General features: G+C 37.8%; 1 protein-coding gene across 2 annotated transcripts in view; it reads left to right on the top strand.

Annotated features, from left to right (window-relative positions):
- The first annotated feature begins 436 nt into the window (after window positions 1–436).
- The window catches only part of LOC107565135 (SLAIN motif-containing protein-like), a 28,986-nt gene continuing 3,024 nt past the window's right edge, over window positions 437–26,398 (top strand). The window contains exons 1-6 of one of the 2 annotated variants that reach the window (XM_016250348.1): window positions 437–607; window positions 1,527–2,036; window positions 9,135–9,274; window positions 11,967–12,089; window positions 14,304–14,444; window positions 17,666–17,908. In XM_016250348.1, the coding sequence (XP_016105834.1) occupies window positions 1,531–2,036; window positions 9,135–9,274; window positions 11,967–12,089; window positions 14,304–14,444; window positions 17,666–17,908 (1,153 nt within the window). In that variant the 5' untranslated portion in view covers window positions 437–607; window positions 1,527–1,530. The remainder of the gene's footprint in view (window positions 608–1,526; window positions 2,037–9,134; window positions 9,275–11,966; window positions 12,090–14,303; window positions 14,445–17,665; window positions 17,909–26,398) is intronic. The other variant, XM_016250347.1, reaches the window with a different exon arrangement.

Raw genomic sequence — 26,398 nt, 5'->3', positions numbered from 1 at the left:
TGCATGAGATAGTTTCCCACAATGCAGTGCATTTCTTGTTCTTGTCCCAAAACGATATCTTCTAAGATAACCGGGTAAGCTCATGTGAGGAAAATGTAGCACACTATTGTTGAGTTTATTGTTGCATTATTGTTGTGCTGTTTCACATTCTATTAGAGGAGTGAGCAGTAGGCAGTACGCACTGAGTATTATACATATACTGTGCAGTATTCAGTAACTGGTGCACTAGTATTTTATTGTGAACAAAGTGTTCATCTCGGTCTACAGCACATGAGCTGAGGAAGTTTGTGTCGTGCCTCCACCTACTGGACAGAGCGCGTTACTGCAGTCTTCCGAGCGACGTCCTCCAGTAGGCGGAGCTACACTTCCATATATGGTCCGTGGCGTTACTGCAGTGGGCGGAACCTCGCATCCGATTGGCTCAACTGGTGTCCGTCACCTGAGGTCGATAGCAAACGAGCTAACTAGCGCCACACAGCCAAAACACCGCGAATGAAGCACAGCGGCGAGAAACCCGCGGGTTACTTATTTAAATCTGTTTATTTATTTATTTATATATTTAAACATTATAAATCGGTTATTTGCAGAAACCGGGACGGAAGGAGAGGTATGCTGATTATTGCGCGAGTACTAAGTTAATTGGAAACAGCTCAGTTTACTAGAGATGCAGACACATATTAGCTTAATGTGGATGCAAATAACTACACCCAACATTTCCGTGCTATTTAACACGTTTTGGTTTAAGGTATTAGTACTGTTTAATGTCTACAGACTAGTTAACTTGATGAAAAGTGTTTTTTTCTATAAGTATATCCTTGCTAGTTCAAACCAGCTGCTTTGTTTATTTGTTTTGCTAACTTGTGCCATTGCTGTTTAGCTAGCGCATAAAAGCAACCTAACATAACCTCAGTTTTTGCTCTATATAATCATTATTATTGTAACAGATCTACATGTAACCTTTCTTGAGCATCTCTATAATAACGTATAAAAAGATGAATTAATAAAATACGAGTAATAATTGCTAATAATACTTTTATGTTACGACAGTAGTAATTATTTAAAGTTGAAAACTGGTTAAACGCTGCTATTTATAAAGTTTTCGTATTTCATCATTATATTTTAATTTATTAACTAGCCTATCCCTTACGGAAATTAATTAACCATGGTTTTATTGTAGGAAAGGTGTAGTAACCATGTTTTTATTGATTATCATTTGTATAACCACAGTTTTACTACAAATGGTTAAACTATGGTAGTGTAGCAAAATCATGGTTAATTTTTTTTAATGTTTTTTTTTGCTTTAATTTGTAATAAAACCATGGTTACATTTTTGTGAGGGACTAATACAAAATGCGTAACTGGAGATGTATTGGTGTACATAAAAAAAATAAATAAATAGAGTAAACCGTTCGGTAAAGTCCTAGTAAGAAGCTCTGAGAAATGCACTTAGACATGTTGTTTTTCTATTTATTTTTGCGTGCTCCTTTGCTGGACACACACAGGAACCTCTCTCTGCGTCTTTACAGGAGAATGGTCGTCCCTGATGGTGGAAGTGTCCAGCCAGCGGACAGCGGTGAAGCAGACGAGGTGATGTCCAGCTCGGAGCCGGAGTTCGGTCCCAGTCTGACCGCGGTGGAGCTGCAGGAGCTGGTGCGCCGTCTGGAGGTCCAGAATCAAGCCCTGCGCAACAGGGGCAGCAAACTCGCCAGCAACAGCAACCTCTCCGCCGGAGCTAACTGGAATAACCTGCACGGGGCCATGGACACTTCTCCCGGAGCAGAGGATGCTGGGAACCTGGCGGGCAGCAGCAGCAGCGGTGAGGACATGTCTCCGCTGCCCGAGGCCTCCAGGCCGGAGGAGGATGAGTTCTTAGGCTCCAAACAAACTCTGGGACGCTTCGAGCCGAGTCTGTCTCCGGATCTCTGTGATTCAGTGACGCTGGGAGCGAGGGATGCGGGTATGGACCAGTCCGGCCTGGACGAGGTGGATGAGCTTGACTTAGAGACGTGCGCTCAGACCGAGGATGAAGACAGTTGGTGGGTTTAATCATCTTTTTATCGTAATCTCACGTAGCTAGGTGATGTAACGGTTACCGGTTTGATGATAAATCTTGATAAGATTCCCCACGGTTGGTATTACCGTTTCTTATTTTAATTATCATTAAAACCGTATCCGATTCCCGTGATTTGAACAACTGAGTAGGGCTGCACGATAAATCGAAATGGAATCGAGATCACGATTCGACAGAAGCTGTGATTGTCATGCGTATCTTTCAGTGAAGCACGGTTCTGTGATCAGCAGTAAATCTCCATCCGAAGGCCAGAGAAACTCCAAATACGCCTCGCAGAAGAAACCCAGAAAATGCCTATCGCTGCAGCTGAATAAACAGAAGATTCAACTGCTTTCATTGATTCAACGTGACTCATAAACACACGACTATGGCAATATACGGTTTATCTGAGTTCTTATTATTATAATTTTCATTAAAATAAAGTATATTTATAATGCAATGCCTTTATCACTGCTTAAATACTATGAAATATGTTGCGTGCCTTATTCTGTGTAAGAAGCCACGTCATCTCACAGAAGGATTTATTTCAAACACTCGACTGACGTTATGAAGTGAGTTTGGAGTAAAAACATGTTATTAAATGTGGTATTTTCACGTGCTTTCAGATGGAGCCGCATTTACTTCACAGAGCCGTGGTTCACTGAGAAGCTACGCAAACAGCTGTCATTATCGCCAACGATTTCTTCAATTTCATATCGTCTGCGATTTATTTTGCGTAGCTTGTCAGAGAACTACGGCTCTGTGTAGTAAATGCTGCTCCATCTGAAAGCACGTGATGATGATTTCCTGCTGATTACAGAACCGGCTTTACTAACAAAATGCGCATGACAATCGCATTCGATTAATCGTGCAGCTCTACAACTGAGGATAAATAAATGCTATCCAGCATAAAGCAGGGTTTTACAGATGTGCACCGCAGCAGAGTAGTTTCGTTTTGAGTGAAAACATGGTGGAAAACTGGGAGGGTTTAAAAGAGTGCTAAGGGAATTATACAAATAAATATCCTTGAACTTTGGTTTTGTACATTTTGTGAGTGGTTGCTTGTGTGTTGTTGTGCTATGTTACTTGAAGGATCAGTTCGCATCAAGAATAACAATTTCCTGATAATTTACTCGCATGTCATCCAGGATGTTCATGTCTTTCTTCCTTCAGTTGAAAAGAAATTACGTTTTTTTTAAGGAAAACATTCCAGAATTTTTCTCCATCTTTCTCTCGACTTCAATGGTGCTCAACGGGCTGAAGGTCCAAATTGCAGTTTCAGTGCAGCTTCAAAGAGCTCTACTCGATCCCAGCCGAGGAATAAGGGTCTTATCTAGCCAAACGATTGGCCATTTAAAAACAAAAACATTTATAAACTTCTTAACCACAAATGCTCATCTTGCACTCGCTCTGAGATGCGCATGCGTGATTTGACACATTGTGTAAACACATTGGAAAGGTCACACACGGTAAAAAGTTTGGGTTGGGCGAAAAACTCCATCTGATTTTCTCCTCCAACTTCAAAATTGTTCTACATTGTTGTTTTACCTTTATTGTAAAGAGCGTTTGACTTTCTTTGCTCGTTCGTTTTGTAAACACTGGGTCGGTCCGTTGAGCACCATTGAAGTCCACTATATGGAGAAAAATCCTAGAATGTTTTCCTCAAAAACTTCAATTTCTTTTTGACTGAAGAAAGAAAGACATGAACATCTTGGATGACATGTGGGTGAGTAAATCTTTATTCTGGAAGTGAACTAATCCTTTAAGGCTGCAGTACACTACATGACTTTTAAAATAGGAACACATCGTGCACTTGCACACTTAAGAAATGGTTACAGATGAAAGCTGAGCATCGTACACTAAATGATTGGGGATCACACACACTACCAGTATTTCAGGTCATTCCCAAAACTACAAAGTCACACAGAAACATGCTTCGTTGCTACATGCATGACAAATAAAAACAATGGTTTAAAATCGGCTCAAAATAGAAAGCAGAGTCTGTTGCATTAATACACTACACAGTTTTCTGTGAAATCGGTCAACTCATATCTGCAGATTAGCTCTGACTTTGATTTTGACTTCTGACTTTGAATGATTAGTTCACCCAAAAATGAAAATGAAGTCATCATTTATTCACCCTGTTGTTGTTTAATTTTAGTATCACTGATACCTTTTAGGACGCTATCACCCATGCGACTCATGTTCTGGGGTTTGGTGAAAAACAAACTAAAATTGAACACATTATTAAACAAAAATCCTGACCGTGACTATTAGTCTTTATGTGAACCACTGTGCCTTAATGGGACTCTATTAGCACAGCAGTTCACTCCGGCTTGCCCTGGAAAAGCACACAAGTTGTGAGAAATCAAAGCATGGCGTCTCTTGCTAGGGGGTTTCTTATGGCGCTTTTCCACTGCGTGGTACGACTTGGCTCGGCACGGCTCAGTACAGTATGGCACGGTTTGGCTCGGCACGGTTTGCGTTTCCACTGCAGTTCAGTACCGCTTTAGAGTGGGCGGGATTATTCACATGTCGTTATAGTTGCACCACCTCTACTACCACGACTCCTAAAAATAACGTTTTCATTTTGCGTCGCCCCATCAAGCTCTCGCTGGATCCGCTCCTCTGCTATCAACGAGAGGAACGTCTGTACTTCCGCAACAGACAACAAAACTTTTTGGTTGTTAAAAAAGGTGCGCTCATTCAAAACAGTTGCGTTCGATCCTTCGCTGGCTGTGCTGATTTAAATCTAGCGGTTCTGTTGTGTTTGTGTCGCAAGTTCAGTGACGCAGGTAGTGACGATTCTCTCCGGCCAATCCGTGATCAGCAGAGTTTACACGTCACGTTTTGGTAACGGTACAGTTCACTTGGAACCCCAACCGAAGTGGTACTAAAAAAAGTGCCAGGTACTGTACCCAGAGGAAAACCCCCTAAAAGTGAACCATACCGAGCCGTACCATGCAGTGGAAAAGCGCCATTACTGGCCCAAGTCAAAAGAGCCCATTCTCTGTGATATTCTGGTCTCTAGATTGTTTCAGCTGGCATCGTTTCATTGTTTACCCATTGGAAAAAGTATGTATAAAGTACGTCTGCTGTAATTATTGTGCGACCGTGCTGTGGTTCTGAATGCGTGATAGTGCTGCATCGGTGAATGTGGCTGTGATTTGTGAGCGTCTGAGACCGTGGGATCCTCCTGTGTCTGCATGGGACGTCCAGTGGCATCTCTCAAATCAGAGTGAAGCCTGTTAGAGCTGGAGCCGTTCTTGTCTCGGCTCAGTGCAAAGTGAAATCCACTTTGTGGAAATGAAGGATTGTCGGGTGCGTTACTAAGATGCACATGGTTTGTTCTTAACTGGCAATTTCTCAAGCACCATTTTTAATATTTAACTACACCATCAGCATGCATGACTCACTGGATAGGCAGTTTACTCGTCCATTAGCGTTGACTTAACTACAGCTCATAACTAGACAGGCTGCGTGTCCGTGAGGAAGAATAACTGCACGGAAATTTGGTAACACTTTTCTTTAAGGTGTCCTTGTTACACATTTTACATTATAATAACAATAAATGATCAGAAGTCAGAAAGAGCTGTTTGTTGTTTACACACTTTATTTTAAGGTGTCCTTTTTACACGTTACACGCACTTACTATTATAATAACAATTAATTATGCGTAATTACATGCAAGTAACCCTAAACCAAACCCTCATCCTAATCTTAACCATATAGTAAGTACATGTAGGTAATTAATATTACTCAGTACTTAAATGTGTAATCACACTGTAACAAGCACACCTTAAAATAAAGTGTAATCAAAAAATATAACGTTTCTAAAACTGAAACCAAAGGGTGATCTTTTTGTTAGTATATTTTAATAAATGTACTAATTATTAGGCTGTAGGCTTAGTTCATTCTGCATTGATTTGTTTAATTATTACAGAATTTCCAAAAGGAATTAATAATAACAAGCAGCTAATCTCTAATGCATTCATCAGAATAATCCAGCCAGTGATCCTGCAGCGGTTTGGCATCGGCCAGCAATTAGCCGCTCCATATGTCCATATCTGTAGCGTGAGGTTAATAGAGGCTTGTCTGCTCGCAGCTCTGGGGCCGTGTCTTTGGCGAGGCGGTAAGCAGCTTTTGGGGGATTTAAGCTTCATGTGATACTGCTCATTCTGGATGGTGAAAAGAGAGGATTGTTATGAACCGGATGGTGACCTGGGCAGTTTTTAATAGGATCCGTTATATAAAGCTGTGGTGTGTTGTTTGGTTTGGGATGCTGCTTGCATTGTCTCTCATATCTATTGAATGTGAAGTAAGTAAAGTAAATATAAATGCTGGTAAGATGTTCGCAGAGAGACTTCCTGAAGACTGTTAAACACTGAAGATGCCTGTCTATAGGTTTAGGGTTAGGGCCTCGTCAGTCTGTCCCTTCTGTTAAGGCGGCATAACATCTCTAGTGATATTATTATTACTATCCGCTTGACAGGAGGAGTGTTTGGGAAACCTGTTGATAAACAGTCATTATATTTGCTCTTACATTTGTGGCTAGTGGTCCAGAATTAAATATGCAGAAGTGCCGTCTTGTCTTGTTTTCACGCTTTCTGACTTAATGGCAGTGAAAGATACTTTCAATTAGGGCTGTGCGGTATTGAAAAAAAACGATACCTTGTTAAAAAAATGCGATATTCGATATGCGATACGGTATTGCTTAAAGTGCGAAAAATCTATTTAAATTATATTTAAAAATTTCACATTCTTTCTTGCAAAAGAAAGAATCACTACAACTTCTGAAAGTGACCAGCAGTGTTTTAGCAGTACATAAAAAGTAATGTCACAAATCAGAAAATGTAATTTTAACATCAACGTGAACATACAAACAAAAAAATGAATGACACTAATTTTATATCATTGTGACTTTGCTTTCCATACACTACGTGCTTCTTCATATGCCACAGCAAACACTATAGCCTGAGAAAGTTCAAACTTGATTAAAGGCAAGTGAACGGTCAGTAAAAAAAAGAAAGAAAAAGGGGGAAAAAAGAACAAATACACAATTTACAAGCATAGATAAAATAAACCGTAGTATTCAGGTACAGAAATGTAATAATTAAGTGTAAAATAACACTGCATTGTTCACTGTATGAATTAAATTTAGATTAATCTTTGTTATAGCTGTTTTGTTGTTTGATTAACATTAGTGACATATGCAGCAGCAGGTATTTATAGGCTGCTGTCCCTTTAAATCCGACTGCACCGATCCAGTATCATAATACACATCCGATTTCTTTCTCAGCTGTTTACATTCATTTAAAACATAACCGACTGCGTTTACGAGAATGATCGTCGAGACGGGTGCTATTGACATGATTCTGTGTGTATGTGTCTGTTCAAACACGAGGAGATGCGGAAGACTAATCAACTCGGTGTTTGTGCGCCGTCTGAAACATGTCTCTGTGTGTGTGTGTGTGTGTGCGTGTTACGGCTGGGCAAATTATTATTTTTTTCGATTAATCGTTTTAAAAAAAAATTCTCAAAAGCCGCGAATCGATCTTTTCCGGGATTTATTTCAGCACACATTTAAAACAAGATCTGATTAACGTGAATCTTATCATTAGTCTTCTCCACTAGATGTCCCCTTTATTTACCTCGCGCGATGTTACTACAGAAAGCACTATTTAGCAGTCTGAAGACTCAATGCTACTACTGCTAATAAATATTAATAAATATTTAATATATTTTTTTATTTTAACAGTAAACCTCTGTTGTGCAGCACTTTGTTTGCCAAAAAAATAAAAGGGTTTAATTATCATTTGATTAGGATAAATTAAATTAATGTTTTATGCCTTCATCTGATTACCAGAAAAATTAAGAACATTTTATAGGGCCCTACTATTGTTTAAAAAGGACCCTATACAAAAAAAAAAGAATAGGTTTAAAATACAGGCATGTGGTTCTTAATTTCTTTTTATTAATTCACTATTTGTAAACTGATGTTTACTGTTAATTTTTTTGAAATATCAATAGCATTTGTATTAAAACTATATTCACTGAATGTAAAAAAAAAAATCGAGAATTGAATCGAGAGTTTGCGAATCGAAATCAAATCGAATCGGGACGTCTGAATCGATACCCAGCCCTAGTGCGCGTGCGCTTTGCAGGTGTGCGGCAGAACTGAAGATACGCTGCGCGAGATGCGGCTTGTGCGCTCGCTTCAGGTGTGAGTCAGACAGCAAGACGAGACGCCAAAGAGTTGTTTTCTGCAACTTATTGCACTTAATAACCCTTTTTTTTTTTTAACGTCCAGCTATTCTCTGCTATATGCGTCGAACTAAAACTTTGACCTTTTGTAACGTTTTGATTTAAGTAGCCTATTATTAAAATTATTCAGATATCGCACGCCGTTGCGATATGCATATCGCGATATTTACATTGGCGATATATCGTGCAGCCCTACTTTAAATACTTTAAATGCTGACAATCTTTCAAATGAGTGAGCGGTCCAGTCTCTGCTTTCTAATAGGATCAGGGATCATTGGCCGTTGTTATTTTCTCTCTAAAGGAAATGAATGTTTGTTGTGTCTGTCCTAGAGAGAACGGGCTCCATCAAAGCAGCATTTATTGACACGGCCGCTCATAATGGATGGATGCTTCACAAATGAACTTCAAGCGTTTGTTCCAGTAAACACTGTTCATCCCACACAAAAGACCGTTTGATTCGCCTTCTATTTACATTTGAGCAGCAGTCATGTAGAGGAACAGGACGTTCTGGGTAGAAAGTTAGTGTACGTCTCGGTGATGAGTAAACACTGCAGACACCAGAAGCGCTTTCTTCAGGAGTCCTGTATCATGTGGAGCACAATAACACCTTACTGAGAGACGCAAGAATGTGCATTGCTGAAAATCTCAGTTATCTCTCAAACAATATAATAACATAATAGTGGTAGGTCTTTGATGTAGTCTCATTTCTCCTCCGAACTGATTTGGCTGTTACTACAGGTTTATTTACATGATTGATTTCAATGACAGGTTCTGTGTGTCTTTATTGTTCTGTACATGTGTCCTGGTTCTCTCTCTTTAGGTTGTACGTTTCACCAAAGAAGCAGGTTGCGGCTGAACTGGGGCCTGAATCACCTCTCAAATGGTGTCGAAAAGTTCTCGATCATCCCAGTCCAGAGACCGAGGTCGCCTGTCGCACGCTCATCAACCGGCTAGACCAAAGTAGGGAAACTTTACAAGATTTGTGAATACATTCATGTGCAATAGAAAGAGTATTTTATGATGTAACTGATGTTTATTGTATGCACATGAATACAGAATGACTGAATGATTTAGATTTAAGTCGGAGCGCTTTAACACCTCACTGAACTACAGAAGCATTACCGATGTGCGCTTTCCCGGGGAAATATTGTCCTGTGACATGTTTCTGCTTTGCACACTGCTGAGTTACTGTATTTTCTGCTTCTGTAGCATCTGCCACAACATGAATCTGCCCTTTGAGTCCTGATGAAATAGGAATAGATCTTTTCTTCTGTATGGTGGCATACATCAGAGAGAAACGGATGATCGAGAAAGAAAATGTATAGAATGAAGACTTGATTCTGTGCATTGGATGGTGAGATGTGAGCGTGACTCTGGAGACAGATGAACATGTGCTTTAATCAGACTAAATAATTAGAAAAGTCCTGCATACGTCACCAGATGTTTCGGTTATTAAACATTACCAGGTCAAAAAAAGAAAAGAGTGTGCATGGAAAAATTGTTCACGATGAGATCTATAACATGCATTAATAATGACACCATGTGAAATCCTGTGACGATCATTAAAATAATAACAGTTACTGGCATTTGCTGGTTCTTTACTGTCTAAAATGTTTATTGTCTTTATAGCTGGACCTATGAGTAATTAGTTTCTTTCAAGCTCTTACAGTGTTTGGCCGAATAAGAAAAAAGACCAATAAATTGTACCGAACAATGACGTGACGCGATCAAATAGAGGCGTGCACTAATGCAGCAAACACGTCAGCAGTGTGGAAGCATTTAAAAGTAAGAGAAGAGAAGAGGACGGGCTGATTGCTGCTGGTTACTGTATGATGATTGAAATCACGAAATGGCCTTAAACAATTAAATACACTGCAGAACGTTATGTTTTCTAATACACGCATGAATTGCATGTGTTCAAACCGCTTCACGAACTCATTAGCCAGGGTTCAAAGTCTACAGAGCGAGGAAAATCTGCGCTGAAACTGTGTTACTTGTCAGCTGCTCAGTCACATTTTTATGAATTTTTACTAGGCATTGTGTGATACGTGCATCTCCCCAAATTAGTTATGAGAATAATTTATAAATCTGCTGCTGTCATCAAAGAGAAGCACTGAGGTCTTCCTGCGGGTTTCTGCCAAAATAAAAGCTCCATCAACATTCATAAATGTTAGTATTGTAATTTTACTGTTGTTCTGTTAAATAAAATGAAAAAGTAAGACAATAATGATAATGATTACAACAGCTCTATTAATACATTTATTATAACATTCACACATAGTGTTCAAACTAGGATCTGTAATATTTTCTAATGTTTTAAAATAATTCTCTTATGCTCAGCAAGGCTGCTTTTTTATTCGCTGCTGTTTATTTGTCTCAAAAAAGGCCACAAAATATTATTTTACCAACTTATTAATTTTAAGTTAAATTGTGCTTTGTTGGTATAATGCCTGCTAGAATGTTAAAAAATGTTCCGTGTTAAATAAGAATATTTAAATTGTTGTTTTGTATTAGTGTACAATGTTTAAAAAGAATCATTTATTCCATGTAGTGTCCATTTCATTCATTTAACATTTAATATCGGAGGCATCAAAGTTATTTGACATATTTGATTTTGAACATTTAAAAAAAAAAAAATTATTTCCCTGGTAATTGGGTACTTTTATAATGATGTAATTCAGTTACTAACTCGGTTAGTGTTTGTGAGAAGTAACTGATTACTTTTTTAAAGTAACTTGCCCAGCGCTGGTCACTACTATTGCACTGTAATGCTGCTTCTGCCACGTTATGACAGTAGATTTACGCTTGGAATTCGGTAGTCTGTCATCAATCACAGTAGCTCATTGGAAAAAGTGCCCTTCATTGTGTTTGCACTAATAAATGCTGCTGCCTGCCAGCTGCAATCACCAATAAAACGTTGTTCCTTATTTTTTTCTACATCGTCATAAATATCATTATCGCAAATATTTTTGAAGTATCATGACATAATTTTGAGGCTATATCGCCCACCCCTACTATAAATTATTATATTTTATTTTTCCTGAAATGTAAGGTTCTCTTTTTATAAAATAGCTGCTACTGTTATGTTTATTATAAGAATCATTTCTTGCTGAAAGTATCAGAATGTGTATTTGTTATCATTGCGTTTCTTTCTCTGTTATGATGTTTGCTCTGTCAAGTCTTGGATGACTAATGCTGACTGTTAATAATGTTCACTGTTAACGGTTTCGTCAAATGGAAATGTGTGCATCCTTACATGTGAAATGCCAAATGGAGGATTCGTTCAGGGATAGTTCACCCAAAAATGGCAATTCACTCGTCGTTTGCTCACCCTCTTTCTTCTGTGGGACTTTTTTCGTGTATTTGTTATGCTTGTATTTTTTTAAATTGTTCTTGCCATGAAAATAGCCTAAGATGCTGACATGGCATTAAATAAAAACCTATACTACTACTACTCTTCTGTGGGACATAGAACAAGCTATTTTGAATAAATGTCTAAACTGGAGACAAAAACAAAATACTGAGCCATTTTTCAAAATATCTTTTGTGTTTCACAGGCGTTTTGAACAATATGAGGGTGCATAAATCATGTATTTTTTAATACAGTTGTTAGACTTGCTATGCTATATTGTTTGATTGTTGTGTTTTGTAGCGTCTAGATGGAAGAACGTGTACAGTAGCCCATCTCAGTCCAGTGAGGCTGGCGTCTCTGCGTCCTCGTCTGCTGGGTACCTCAAATCAACTAACAAAACACTACTAACCTCTGGCAGCTCAGGTATGGCATTAACCCCATTCACTGTGCATCACACACACACACACACACACACACACCCTCGCAGGCGTTCACTGGTGTGGACAGAGCGGCTGTGACTGCATGTGTTCAGGACACACAGCAGATGACAGAATCAGATTTCATGCATGAGGTGTCTGGCAAGCATTTCTGGCTGGCACACTCCTCTTGCGTTGTCTTCATCTGTGTGTTTTTATGTGTTTAAAAACCTGTTTGGTGTGCAGTGTGTGCTGAAGTCACGAGTGCATGAGTTTCTGCTGTTTAATGAACCTCGTTAGTAACCAGAGATAATTGAATTGCTTTGCTGCATCAGTGTGACTCACTTGCAGTATTAGGGCAGCGTGATATGGATCAAAAATCATATCTGTATTTTTTTAGACAGAACGGCGGAAGAGATTGGACATACATCCGCTTTTGGATGCAGCTGGTTTATAATAATCTCTACAGATGAAATGTTTTTTTCTGCTCATCTGATGTTTTAAATCTTCAAATCTTCAAAGAATTGAACTAGGGCTGCAACTAATGATTATTTTGATAACTGGTTAATCAATGTATTTGATTAATCAGTTAATTTAACTAAAAAGCCATATTTGTTCTGCATTTATAAAAAACATATTTACACTTATTTTACATCCTGACCAGTGTTTGCCCTTTTAACAATATACAAATATAGTTATTGTATCTACAGTATCTGGACTATGCTATAGGCTACATTATGTGGAAAAAGGTAGATGAACGGCGGAAGAGATTGGACATACATCCGCTTTTGGATGCAGCTGGTTTATAATAATCTCTACAGATGAAATGTTTTTTTCTGCTCATCTGATGTTTTAAATCTTCAAATCTTCAAAGAATTGAACTAGGGCTGCAACTAATGATTATTTTGATAACTGGTTAATCAATGTATTTGATTAATCAGTTAATTTAACTAAAAAGCCATATTTGTTCTGCATTTATAAAAAAAATATTTACACTTATTTTACATCCTGACCAGTGTTTGCCCTTTTAACAATATACAAATATAGTTATTGTATCTACAGTATCTGGACTATGCTATTGGCTACATTATGTGGAAAAAGGTAGATTTTTTCAGATGAATTTTGTCTGTAGAAATGTGTTATTCACCACTTTAAAGTTACGTGACTGGCGTTTCTGTGCACTGTGTGCAGACGCAATTAATCAATAATCACATTTGTTGACAATTTATTTAGGTAACACTTTATTTTAAGGTGTCCTTGTTACGCATGTTACATGTGCTTACTATTGTAATTAGGGATGCACCGATACCATTTTTTCAGAACCCATCCAATCTGAAATTCAGAGTATCGGCCGATACCGATACCAGCGCTGTTGTTTTTAATCAATGTAGAATTTCTATACTTCTGTGTGTTGATCGTCACTGTTTTGTGTGTTAAACACAATCTACTAAATATAGACAACTTAATTTTAAAGAAAAATAACAATTGAAAAAAATATATAATCTTAATGTATAACAAATTCTATTATAAACTAGATTAGTGGATAGTTTAGCAGCAGCAAAAGTTATTCTAGAAAAATCATGTGTGCACAATTTTATAAAATCTATACATTTAGTGAAATAACATTTATTTAGCGGGGAACAAATAAAAGTTAAGAAGCGTAGGATTAAATCTGGTAATCTGCTCTTTGACTATTGGGGTAATCAAAATAGTATTTTTACTAAATTAGTCTGCTTTTTTAATTATTTACATTTTTAGTTTAGTAAATTTAACTTATGCTTTAAAAGCAATATTTTTATTTTGAGATGGCAATGTTACAATGTTTGAATGTAATGTGATTTAAAAAAATTTTTTGCACAAAATATGTGCCTACATGTGTACATTCACTTTATTTGTTTGTTTATTTGTTTAATCCAAATGCAAAATACTGAGATATATATCATATACCGCAAATCGGCCAAAAAATACTGAGATATGAATTTTTGCTCATATCGCCCAGCCCTAATTACATGCAAGTAGCCCTAAACCAAACCCTAATCCTAACCCTAACCATATAGCAAGTACATGTAGTTAATTAATATTACTCAGGACTTATGCATAATTACACTGTAACAAGGACACCTTAAAATAAAGTGTAACTTCTTTTTATTGTCCATTATTACCACCAGTACTGATTAGTCGTTGCAGCCTTGTTATTGAGTGTATGTTCTGTTGTTCACAGGTTGCATGGGCGTTCCCTCTGCTCTCAGCTCACAGTCGTCTATTGACAGTGAGTTAAGCACCTCAGATGACTCCATCTCCATGGGCTACAAGCTTCAGGACCTGACTGATGTTCAGATAATGGCTCGTCTGCAGGAGGAGAGTGAGTATTGTTCACCTGACACGAATCCAGACCGCGAGAGGTTTTAGCGCGGCATGCGAAATGCAAATAAATGTGGGATGTGGAAATGCTTTCTGTTCTTGAATGTCCTTTGTTTGTTTTAAACTCTGCTTCAACAGCATTCAGGCAAACTGTAGACTGCTGTTATTTGTGGATTGGGGATTAACTTGAGTCTGTTGTGTAACTATTACACAGCAGTTGAGGGTGAAAGCTCAGAATTATTCGACAAACATTGCGTTTGTCAGGCCCATACGGTTTGACCCTCTTTACTTTTTTAAAACCAGTTTCTCAGCATGTACAAAATAAAACCCTGCCTGACATTTTTCCTGTTGAATATCAGTTTTTGCTCAGAAAGAACACCTCTCATTTAAAAAGTGCCATTTAATATTAAGGATGAAATGTAGACAGAAGTGAATAGTGATTAGCTTCAAGGAGGCTCTCATTATAAATAATATAATTTGGGACACACTAATTCTAATTTTGAATACTATTTAGGATGGATAGTATGTGAATTGGAACACAGCATATGTCTTCTCTCACTAATTGGACTTAAAATTTGTAGATTTTTCACAGATTTTTTTCTGTAACACCTTATTTTTTTTTATTTTTTTTTAAGAGAACTAGGGATCTCAATATCAGTGTCGCTACAGTATCAGTACGTAGTACCGAGTACAGACTCTGTGTCGTACCTCTGATAGATAGGCAGCTGCTTTCTGTGTATGCAGGTGTTCTGTGAGGATCACTTGTGCTAGGGCCGTCAAAATGGATGAAAAAACTAAATTCAAATTTTGTACTTAAATATAAATTTTCGAATTTATGTTCGAATTTTAAAAGGCATCATTTCAGTTATGGGGGGAAAAAACTTGTGGCCGCTCCTTAGGCAAAATATTACTAATGCACGACTATCTTTGAGAAAAGTGCATAATGTTTAAAATAATGTTTATAAACCAATATTTATAAACCATGTTTATGTATGTAGGCATAGTTTAATACAAAGGACTGAAAACCAATCACAAAGAGTACTTTTTTCATTTAAAAGAATGAGATGCAGTGGGATTGGGAAAAACCACCATAAAGTTGAGACATGTTTTTTAAAAGTTGAACTTACATTCATTTTACATGGTTTTCTAAACATGTGGCTCTCTTGTGCGAGACGTGAGTGCAGCGGTGATAGATGTCCCTCTAGAAAATGAGATTAATATGTTGTTCTGTGTGAACGGCTTGGTTTCAGTTTTGACGTAAACAACATCTTCTCCGCATTGTTCTCTTTTTCCACATTATTTTGAGTGAACAACGCAGCAGCGCCGCATCTAGTGCTTTCAACTGGATAAGCTATGAAAAACATTAAAATGCAACGACACTTGCATCGTCATCGCATCTCGGGCGCCACTGATAAGGCTGCCTGACGCACACCTAAAATTCGAATGCAACTTTTTTGCATTGGAACGTGGATTTTTATTTTAAATTCGATGAATATTCGAAATTCAAATTTTTATTTGACAGCCCTAACTTGTGCCAAAGTGGAGATGCACCTAAATACTCAAATAATCTAAATACATCAGTATCATACCAACTTCAAGGCTTTAATTTTTGACATTCAAGTTTGCTTTGACTTGTAATAATGATATTTCATTTGATGTTTCACATTAAGCTGCAGTCCGTAAGTCTTGCCTCTTTGTCGCCATCTCTGTTTGAAAACCTGCAATTGCAATTATTTGCAGAATGATCATCTTTACGTGGGTTGTGCACCGGCACGGCTCCAGCGCGGATGAATCTAATGTTTTGTAACCATTAAAAAAACATTTTGTAACCATGTTTGTGCGGATACTGTACTTGGGAATCACAGATTCTAGCCTATATCTTGAAATATATGACCCAAATAAGAATCTGAACAAGTAAAAAGTCTGCCACTTTTGTTCTGACCAACTGAGGAAAAAACATTACAATAAATCGCGCTACCAATGGTGATTAAATCTAACGATCAGTTAATTAGCTCATGTCACATCAAACCATGTAAATTATTATTATTGTTATACTTTGTTCTCAAATGGTTAATGTTAACAACATCAGCATTGCGTGACATAGTGTGTATTAGTGTATATAGTATATACAGTGTGTATTAGTGTGTAGATTTCAATTTCTGTTCAGTCCATTTGAATTTCGTATTAAGAAAATCTTTTAACCCAAAAGGCAAATTATTCTTCCTTCGAACTGGTTCTCTTTAAAATACAGATCTTGTGTAATTCCAGGCTATCTGTAATCAGATGCACATTAAAAACTGGAATATAATTTAATTTCATTCACATGCGTTTCATAAACGCATAATCCTTTCTGCATTACAGTCCGCCATCAAAATGATACATTTAATTATTCCAGCTGCTGTGAGAAAAGGCTATAAACGATCCACACCTGCAGGATCCTCACATGCGATGCATCTGAACAAGTAAGTAACAAGTCTGCCACGTTTGTTCTGACCAACTGAGTCAGCTACCAATGGTGATTTAATCTAAATGAGCTCATATCACATCAAACTGTGCAAATTAGTATTATTGTTATACTTTATTCTCAAATTATTAATGTTAACAACACCAGCATTGCCTATAGTATGTATTAGTGTGTAGATTTCAATTTCTGTTCAGTCCATTTGAATTTCGTATTAAGAAAATCTTTTAACCCAAAAGGCAAATTATTCTTCCTTCGAACTGGTTCTCTTTAAAATACAGATCTTGTGTAATTCCAGGCTATCTGTAATCAGATGCACATTAAAAACTGGAATATAATTTAATTTCATTCACATGCGTTTCATAAACGCATAATCCTTTCTGCATTACAGTCCGCCATCAAAATGATACATTTAATTATTCCAGCTGCTGTGAGAAAAGGCTATAAACGATCCACACCTGCAGGATCCTCACATGCGATGGCCTACTAGCCGGGACAACTTCTTTATGTTTACAGACGTGACGTAATGACGCAGTGCCATGCTCGAATTTCCCATGAAAACCTACCCTACCACTCAAATTATAAAACAGTATTATAAGCTAACCGTTGTGAATCGGGCTAAAGTAAGGCGGTAGTTTTGAACACTGGCTGGTTATGTACTTGCTCAAATATTGATTTCGGATCATTTTGAACCCAAATAAGTTCCGGATTGCAGCTTTAAGCTTTATTTTCCTTTATTGACCTTTGGTGGTGTTTTTCAGGTCTCCGGCATGACTACGCCTCTACCTCGGCCTCGCGCCGCAGCTCCTCTGCCTCCCTGCAGTCTCTGCGTCGAGGCACCTACAGCGACCAGGAGCTGGACTCCTACAGTCAGGAGGACGAGGAGGACGAGTGCTGCTCTCTGCCACAGCGGCTCCAGCGCTACTCGCCCTCCCCCCACGGCTCGCCCCGCCGCCCACACATGTCCCGCCGCTCGCTGCGGGGCCCGGGGCCCAAGAGCGAGGGTAGGGCACTGTCCATCACACATGAAATCGAAGGCAAATTTGTTAGGGCAAATTGCTTGTTCAACAGAATTGATCGTGATGCTGATTGATGAACTAAATAATGGATGCACTGATCATCCAGTGACATTAGTGCTGTGTTGTAGAACAAATAATTATCATGTAAAGGGGTCATGCAATGTGTTTTCAGATCTTTACATTGTTTCTGAAGTTAGCTAATGACATTTTTTTGCTCTAAAACGTTCAAATATGTGACCCTGCAGCACAAAAGCAGTGTTAAGTCGCTGGGGGATATTTGTAGCAATAGCCAACAATACATTGTATGGGTCACAATTATTGATTTTTCTTTTATGCCAGAAATCATTAGGATATTAAATAAAGATCATGTTCCATGAAGATATTTTGTAAATTTCCTATGCATTGCAAAGAACTTCATTTGGACAACTTTAAATATGATTTTCTCAATATTTAGATTTTTTTTGCACCCTCAGATTCCAGATTTTCAAATAGTTGTATCTCAGCCAAATATTGTCCTATCCTAACAAACCATACATCAATGGAAAGCTTATTTATTCCGCTTAAATCATCTCAGTTTAAAAAAAATTATGCTTATGACTGGTTTTGTGGTCCAGGGTCACATATTAGAAGAAAAAAAAAAAAGATAATTTTCCATCCTCATTTTTAATCTCTGTCAAAAACACTAATTTCAAGGGGCATTAACTCCTTCAGAAACACAAGTAAATGCCTGAAGAAAATTACTGATGTTAAAACTCTAATTAAAATATTTAGCAAGAGTTCACTTAAAGCCTTTATATTATATGCATTATAAAGGTTTTGTATTACTAATGCATTATATGATCTCATGAATAATTGTACCCACAGTTATTATACATTATAATATTTACTTATTCATTGTTACACCTTTAGAAAGTATAATGCATTAAAACACATGACAAACAAACCTTTAAATATTAAACTTTTAAAAAATATATATTAACTTTGGTTACAATTGTTACAATATAAAACTCTTAAGTATAAATATCAAGGACATTTTCATTCTCCATTTCATGACCCCTTTATCATAGGAAATCAGATGACAGTCTCGGAAGTAAATTAGAGTTTAATTTACTTTAAAAACATGCTGTAACTTACAGAACTCAAAACGTCCTCCCCTGTCCAAAAAGACTCGGCTAACTTGAGCTAAGACTTAAACCTCAGCTGAGAAAAGGCTCATTAGAACTGCCTGAATTTACACCGCAGTCTTGCCTGTTGGGTGATCAGAAACTTTGCGGTGAGGTGGATAGATATTATTATTCCTAAACACTAGGGGTGTAACGGTACACTAGCATGACGGTATTGACGTCACGGTTCGGTATGGCTTCGGTATGGCAGGGAAAAAACTAAACATAAAATTGCTGCTTTTTTTTTTTTTTATTAAACAATGGTTTACTGTACAAATTCCTCCTCCTTTAAATAAATTAGATTTTAATGAATTTTCTTAGGGATAAAAATCTACCTCAGCTCTGAACTATAGTGAACCATTTTACATTATGATAAGGTTACACGTAATAGAGCCCAAACTTAAATGTAATTATTATTTATTTTTCAATATAATAATCAACGCTCAACTCAAATTGTATGCAAACATGTAAATTGCACTTAATGCAGTTTTTAGATTAACGTCTCAGAAGTTATTACATTTCTATTTCTGTTGTTGAAATATATTCATTTACACAGTGGCTGTCATAACTTGTTTAATAACAGATGTATTTAAACATACATTAAATAAGACATCAATTCAATTCAAGTTTATTTGTATAGCGCCTTTTACGATACAAATTGTTGCAAAGCGACTTTACAGAAAATTAAGTTTCTACAATATTTAGTAGTAGCTTATCAGTGGTGACCGTCAGTTTATGTACATCTCTAACAGGTGAAGTAAAATATGAGTTTATAGTGTAATATTTTGTGAAATGCTCCTCTCTAGACTAGGGCTGTGCGATATGGGCAAAAAAAAACCTATCGCGATTTCTTTGATCAATTTTGCGATGTCGATTTTAATCACGATTTTGACACACACAGACATGCTTTACAGTCATTAATGCATTCAGTGTGAATTTGAGACATATTTCCAGAAGAAAACCGATTAGAGCTTTATCAAGAAGCTGTAACATGTCTCTAGAACAGACATGAGGCAAAATAATCACTAAGTAAAGGTGTAACACAATGTCTCTAGAATAGACATATGGCAGGAATGCATTGGTCATAGAGCTCTTTGTGGCGTTGCCTCAGATGCTGAACTAGATTTGTTGCACCAAGTTCACACGTACTCCGTCTGCCGTGTGTATACAGTATGTGTATGCGGTGCAGAAGCAGCACAGACTCATTGTGCTTTCGCACCGGACACGTTTGCAGTCCGCTCCTGGTCCGCGGCTGTTTACCACAAACACAACATTTATCCATTATTTTGATTTCAAATCCAAGCGTTGTTTCTGAAAATGCTTTTTCAGCATTGTGATTCTCTTTTATCACAGTACAGTAATACAATCTTTCATAGACATATTCACTTTGTTTAGCTACCACCACGAGTGCTGTCTATTACTGCCTTGTTTATCTAAAAGTGCACTTTTCCTTGTTTTAAATCTAGCCACAAAGCCATGTGTTGACTGTGAAACAGTAGACTTTAATTATATGCATTTATGGTGTAATTACTAAATTTCCGTGTCAATCCATGTTAATTTTTATCGTGAATAATGCGCTGTCACTTTAATTCAGCGCGTGCAGCACAGCAGTAATAGACTCCGTGCGGAAACGATCGCTGCACCGCTGCAGACGCACCGCTCCTGGAGCGCACTGCCGGACCGCAATCGCGTGCAGTGTGAACGCTCTGATCAGTTAACATGGGCGCGGACAAAATACGCACCACAGACCGAGTGTGTGAACCTGGCGTTACGTTTGTATGCCCGCCCGGTCTGTTCTGTTCTCATGCTCCATTTAGGCGCACTGCATTCTGATTGGTTCGGATAACATACTGCGGGAGGTCGGGGGCGCGGAAAATCGTGCTATAAAGCGATTTAGAAATCGCGCAAGCTCAAATCACGATTTTATGACGATTTCGATTAATCGCACAGCCCTACTCTAGGCTTAATTTCTCTTGCGAACTAACGAGCTGTGGACACTTGCCTGAGGTAAATGAAATGCTACGTGATTTTGAATTTTGTTCACAAGCTGTTTTATTGACGTCTTTCCGCGATTGAAACACTGTTTGAGCGATTACTTGAGGCATGAGATTTTACAAGTAGTTTTTAAATGAGATTTTTAAAACTAGTAGTTAGGGCTGCTCGATTATGACAAAAATCATAATCACGATTATTTAGCACGGTTATAAGTGGGCCATATGACCAACTCTTTAAATGAATGATTTATTTAAAGATAGCGATATATGAATAATCTAATAAAAAAAACAGCATAATCTTCACTGTAAGAATTTAACTTTAATTTGTTACTTATTAAAGCTACAAAAGTCCTTCAGTCAAGAGCAGTGAGTGATTTTGTCTTTGTCTTTTGTTGTCTGATTAATATTAAGCACACAGTTGCAGCAGGAATATAGCCTGCTGTCACTTTAAGAGCCGCACGGATCCTATTTACTATTATTGTAGGCTAGCTCAGAAGTTAGTGTCACTGTCAGACAAGTCGTGTGTAGCCGGACATTCAGATTGACAGCAGGAGGGTCTGGACTCAATCGCAGCTTTCAGCCGTCTGACAGACATGTCACAGCCAGTCACCGTTTTGTTCAGCATCATTTTGTTGGGTTTGAAAATGTAAAGTACATGTCCCTACAATAACAGACCCACAATAACATTGTCTTCGGTCGTCAAGAGTCTGTGCCGTGACATTCCCATGCTTCTGAAAATCCAGTGTTTAGTTCATCCTGATATGCACTCATTTTCACAGTTGTAAACATTGACGGCTTTCTTCTGTGAAGGGGGTTTGGTGTCACAACAGTTTTATTTCCAGGTGGACCGTTGAAGAACGCGACACGCATCTCCTAGAAATCCTGTAGAATTCATCCCATCAGATGACGACTTTGAAACTCCAAAAGTGTTTCCCATTTTGTGTGCCTTATGCGTCAAACGTTCAGCAAACCATCCATGGTGGAGATTTAGAGTAGCATCATCCTGGTTCCCTCAACACAAACCAAAAGGATTTTTCCATGGGCTGCTGGATTATTGTAGAAAATAGGCCCTGTGAACAACAAAAATTCATGATTCTCGCATGTTCAGCATAATCTTCACAAATAGGGTTGGTTTTGACACAGATTTCATTATTCGATTCTGTCTTACAAGCGTTCAATTCGATTTTCGATTAGATTCAATTCAATGTAGATTATTCTGGATTAGGGATATGCCGGTATCAAATTTTCATGTTGCGATTAATTGCTAATGCTTTTATCACGGTATGCGGTATTATCGCGATATTGACATTTAGTTTAAAAAAAGTGCTGTCATAATACAGTATAACAGGTTTAATAACTTTTTTCTTATAACAAAAATAACTGAACATTTAAATGCAATAAAGCAATACAGAAAAGTGTATAAAGTTAAAAGTTTTACACAGATTAAAGTGCAAAAGAACTATAAAGACCAATAGGTACCACTTTACAATAAGACCTCATTAGTTAAGCTTAGTTAATGCATTAACATTCACAATCAGCAACAGCTACATTTGCTACAGAAGCTATTAATCTTTGTTTAAAAAATACAAGTCTCAGTTCATGTTAGCTCGTTAAATAACACAGTTGCAACTCTTGATTTTAACAACGTGTTATTAAATATTGTAATACCTAAGATTAATGAATGTTCAGAATAATTTTTCATTGGCAGTTTGTTAACTAATGAATTAACTAATGAAGCCCTAATGTAAAGTGTGCTTACAGCAGTGTTGTGCATTTTGACCAGTTGATGGGAAAAGTGTTCTTAAAAAGTATTCAAAAAATTCTGAATTTGTAATATATAATTATTCACAGTATTTAGAAGTGCCCACGATAACAATATCGTGCATATCCATTACCGTGATACATCGCATTACCGAATACCGGCACAAGTCTATTCTGGATATATCAGGTGCAGTACATGCCAAATTTTTTCAAGGGAAAAAAAAAATCTCTAAACTAATGCTGTAAAATATACACGAGAGTCAGTTGGTGCTACATTACTATAATATTAAAATTAACTGATTTATATACAAATACTTAAATTACACTCAATGAAATTTTTTATAATAGTAAACATTACAGTTTGGTCTGGTAATTTAATGCGTTAATTAGATTAATTAATTACGGTAAAAAATAACACGTCAAAATTAACGCATTTAACGCACTAGCCCCGCGCCAGACATATGTGGGTCATCTGACATTTCATACAGTTGATTGATGACAAATATGAGGCAGAGCAACAACTCACTGCGTGATGAAGCCTAGAGAACAGTTAGAATATCCCTAAAATTCAAGATATGGGGGCAAAAATGCACCTGTTTGAGTTTGTCTCAAATTTACATCATATAGTTAAAGGTGGGGTAAGTGATTTCTGGTAGCCAATGTTGACATTTTAAATCACCAAAACAAACACGCCCCTACCCCAAAAGGGTCTCGCCCACTTCACACGAGCAATAGGCTAAGTGCAATATCACACAAGTGCAAATGCGATACTGATCTTCTACAACAGTTCAGTAAGTAAGAAGTTAATATTGTGTTATTTTAGACACAATATTGTCTGTTTTGCTCAAGTTTGCCAACGAAAATATAAAGACAAAACAGAACTGTTCGTCTCCGAGCAACACACAGCAGCATTTCATTTCTTAATGCACGTTTTGAACGAATTGGGTGAATCATTTGGAGCGTTGGATTTGAAGCGGCGCTGCACAGATCGATCGATGTGTGACATCAAAGTACTGCGAGAGCAATTCAAAAGCATTAGGAGTCGTCTGCTCTCTATAGCTCTCGCGGTATTTTGATGTCACACACCGATCGATCTGATGCTGATGATCCGCTTCAAGTCGAACAAGCCGAATGATTCAATGGACCATTCATAAAGAACCATTTACTTCACTCCTGAATGAATCAGCCATTTGAACGAATCGAATGAATAAATGACTCGATGACTTAATCATTAAGACATTGACCACCACCTACTGGCAGTTTTAGTTTATTATTTAGAGTATAATTTCATTAAAGAAATAATTTCATATTTCCATAGTAAAAATAATAAAATAAGTTATTAATGGTATAGTTCACCCACCTAAAAATGACAATTGTGTCATTTACTCACCCTCATGGTCTAAAATAATATATGTAATACATTTTATCAAATAAAATATTTCTTGCTGAAGCTACTTTTTGTAATGTCTGTTTGATGCTTTACACAACAATGACTTTAAATGATCTTTTGGGAGTAATTTCTCAGCCAAATTTGATGTGCGATTAATTTGTCTAATAATTAATTGCCACATCATGCAGTTAATTAGATTCAAAATTTTAATCGCTTACCAGCCATAATAATTATATTTCTACTCTAATTCATTTAAACATTTAAATGGTGGCTGTCATGAAAACATGATGGATTTATTCAAACATAAACATTGAAGAACAGTAAAAATTATAGTTTATATTATATGGTGCATATATTTAGCAAAATGCTCCTCTCTAGAGTTAATTTCTCTATCTGACTAACGAGTTTATGGTCACAGAATATGTTTTTTTCTGAGGTAAATGTGACGTTACATGACATATGTTTACAAGCGGTTACATTGACGTCGGTTGAAACACTGATTGAGCGATTACATGAGACGGATTTCAGCAAGTTGTAGTCTTTCTTTTATCATACCTTCAGATATTCATTCATGTTTATTTTGCACTGTAACTGCATTAAAGCGGAGATGATCAGTTCACGTGCACCTGAGGCGCTACAGCGATCTTTCGTGCCACATTAATAAACTCCAAAATAGCATTTATTGTTTGAATACTGTAATAAAATGGTAAGAATGTGAAATCTGAGACTTTTTCATATCAAAAGTAACAAATCGTAAAGCTTTGCGAATTAAAATGCGATTTATTGGATGGGAGGTGTGCTACAATGTTCCGTTCGCTAACTGTAAACAGGCTAGTCTAAGCGATTCTTGGGATTTAAGAATCGATATTGTTTCGTAAAAATGACAATCGATTAAAATCAAGAAATCGATATTTTTTTACCCAGCCCTATTCACAAATGAGCACAACTTTTATGTATTTTGAAGCCTAAGTACAATTGCCAGAAGTAAAAATGCTAAATGTAGGCTATAAAAGAACACAAAGAGTCGCATGACTTCAGTGTCACCAGCATTAAGGCCAAGTATATGTCATTGTTTTACGTGTACGCGCACCTCGTACACGTAGCCTTTCAAAGTATGCACCATTTGAGGTGTACGTGAATCTAGGTGGTCGACACATGCTCTCTAGAAAGCGTCGTCTTATTCCAGCGTCTGCTCTGTTTTTGTCCAGAAGTTATAACCGATGAAAATGAAAATGTCCTTGTACTCATTTAAACTATAGTTGTGGCTCTCTCATAACTCTCACACAAGTGTTTGTCAATGTGCAGTCATCTGTTGTTGTTGCAGTCTCCGCTATTTTGTTGTTGTTGTTGTTCTGTCTTTGTTTCATTTTCTACTGTGAAATATACACAGACACAGACACGCTCACACAGACACAGACACGCTCACACAGACACAGACACGCTCACACAGACACAGACACGCTCACACAGACACACTCACACAGACACACACACACGCACACAGACACACTCACACAGACACGCACACACTCACACAGAAACTCACACGCTCACACAGACACAGACACGCTCACACAGACACACTCACACAGACACAGACACGCACACGCTCACACAGACACACTCACACAGACACACTCACACTCACACAGACACGCTCACACAGACACGCTCACGCTCACACAGACACGCACACGCTCACACAGACACAGACACGCTCCACACACGCACACACAGACACGCTCACACAGACACGCACACACTCACACAGACACGCACACACTCACACAGACACGCACACACTCACACAGACACGCACACACTCACACAGACACGCTCACACAGACACTCACACGCTCACACAGAAACTCACACGCTCACACAGAAACTCACACGCTCACACACACACAGACACGCTCACACAGACACGCTCACACAGACACGCTCACACAGACACGCTCACACAGACACGCTCACACAGACACGCTCACACAGACACGCACACACAGACACGCACACACTCACACAGACACGCACACACTCACACAGACACGCACACACTCACACAGACACGCTCACACAGACACTCACACGCTCACACAGAAACTCACACGCTCACACAGAAACTCACACGCTCACACACACACAGACACGCTCACACAGACAC

This window comes from Sinocyclocheilus grahami, unplaced genomic scaffold (assembly GCF_001515645.1).
Source record: "Sinocyclocheilus grahami isolate Dianchi unplaced genomic scaffold, SAMN03320097.WGS_v1.1 scaffold983.1, whole genome shotgun sequence".
In the NCBI taxonomy this organism is placed as follows: Eukaryota; Metazoa; Chordata; class Actinopteri; order Cypriniformes; family Cyprinidae; genus Sinocyclocheilus; species Sinocyclocheilus grahami.
The sequence above is the reverse complement of the archived record's forward strand: the minus strand, read 5'-3'. Positions and strand labels throughout refer to the sequence as shown.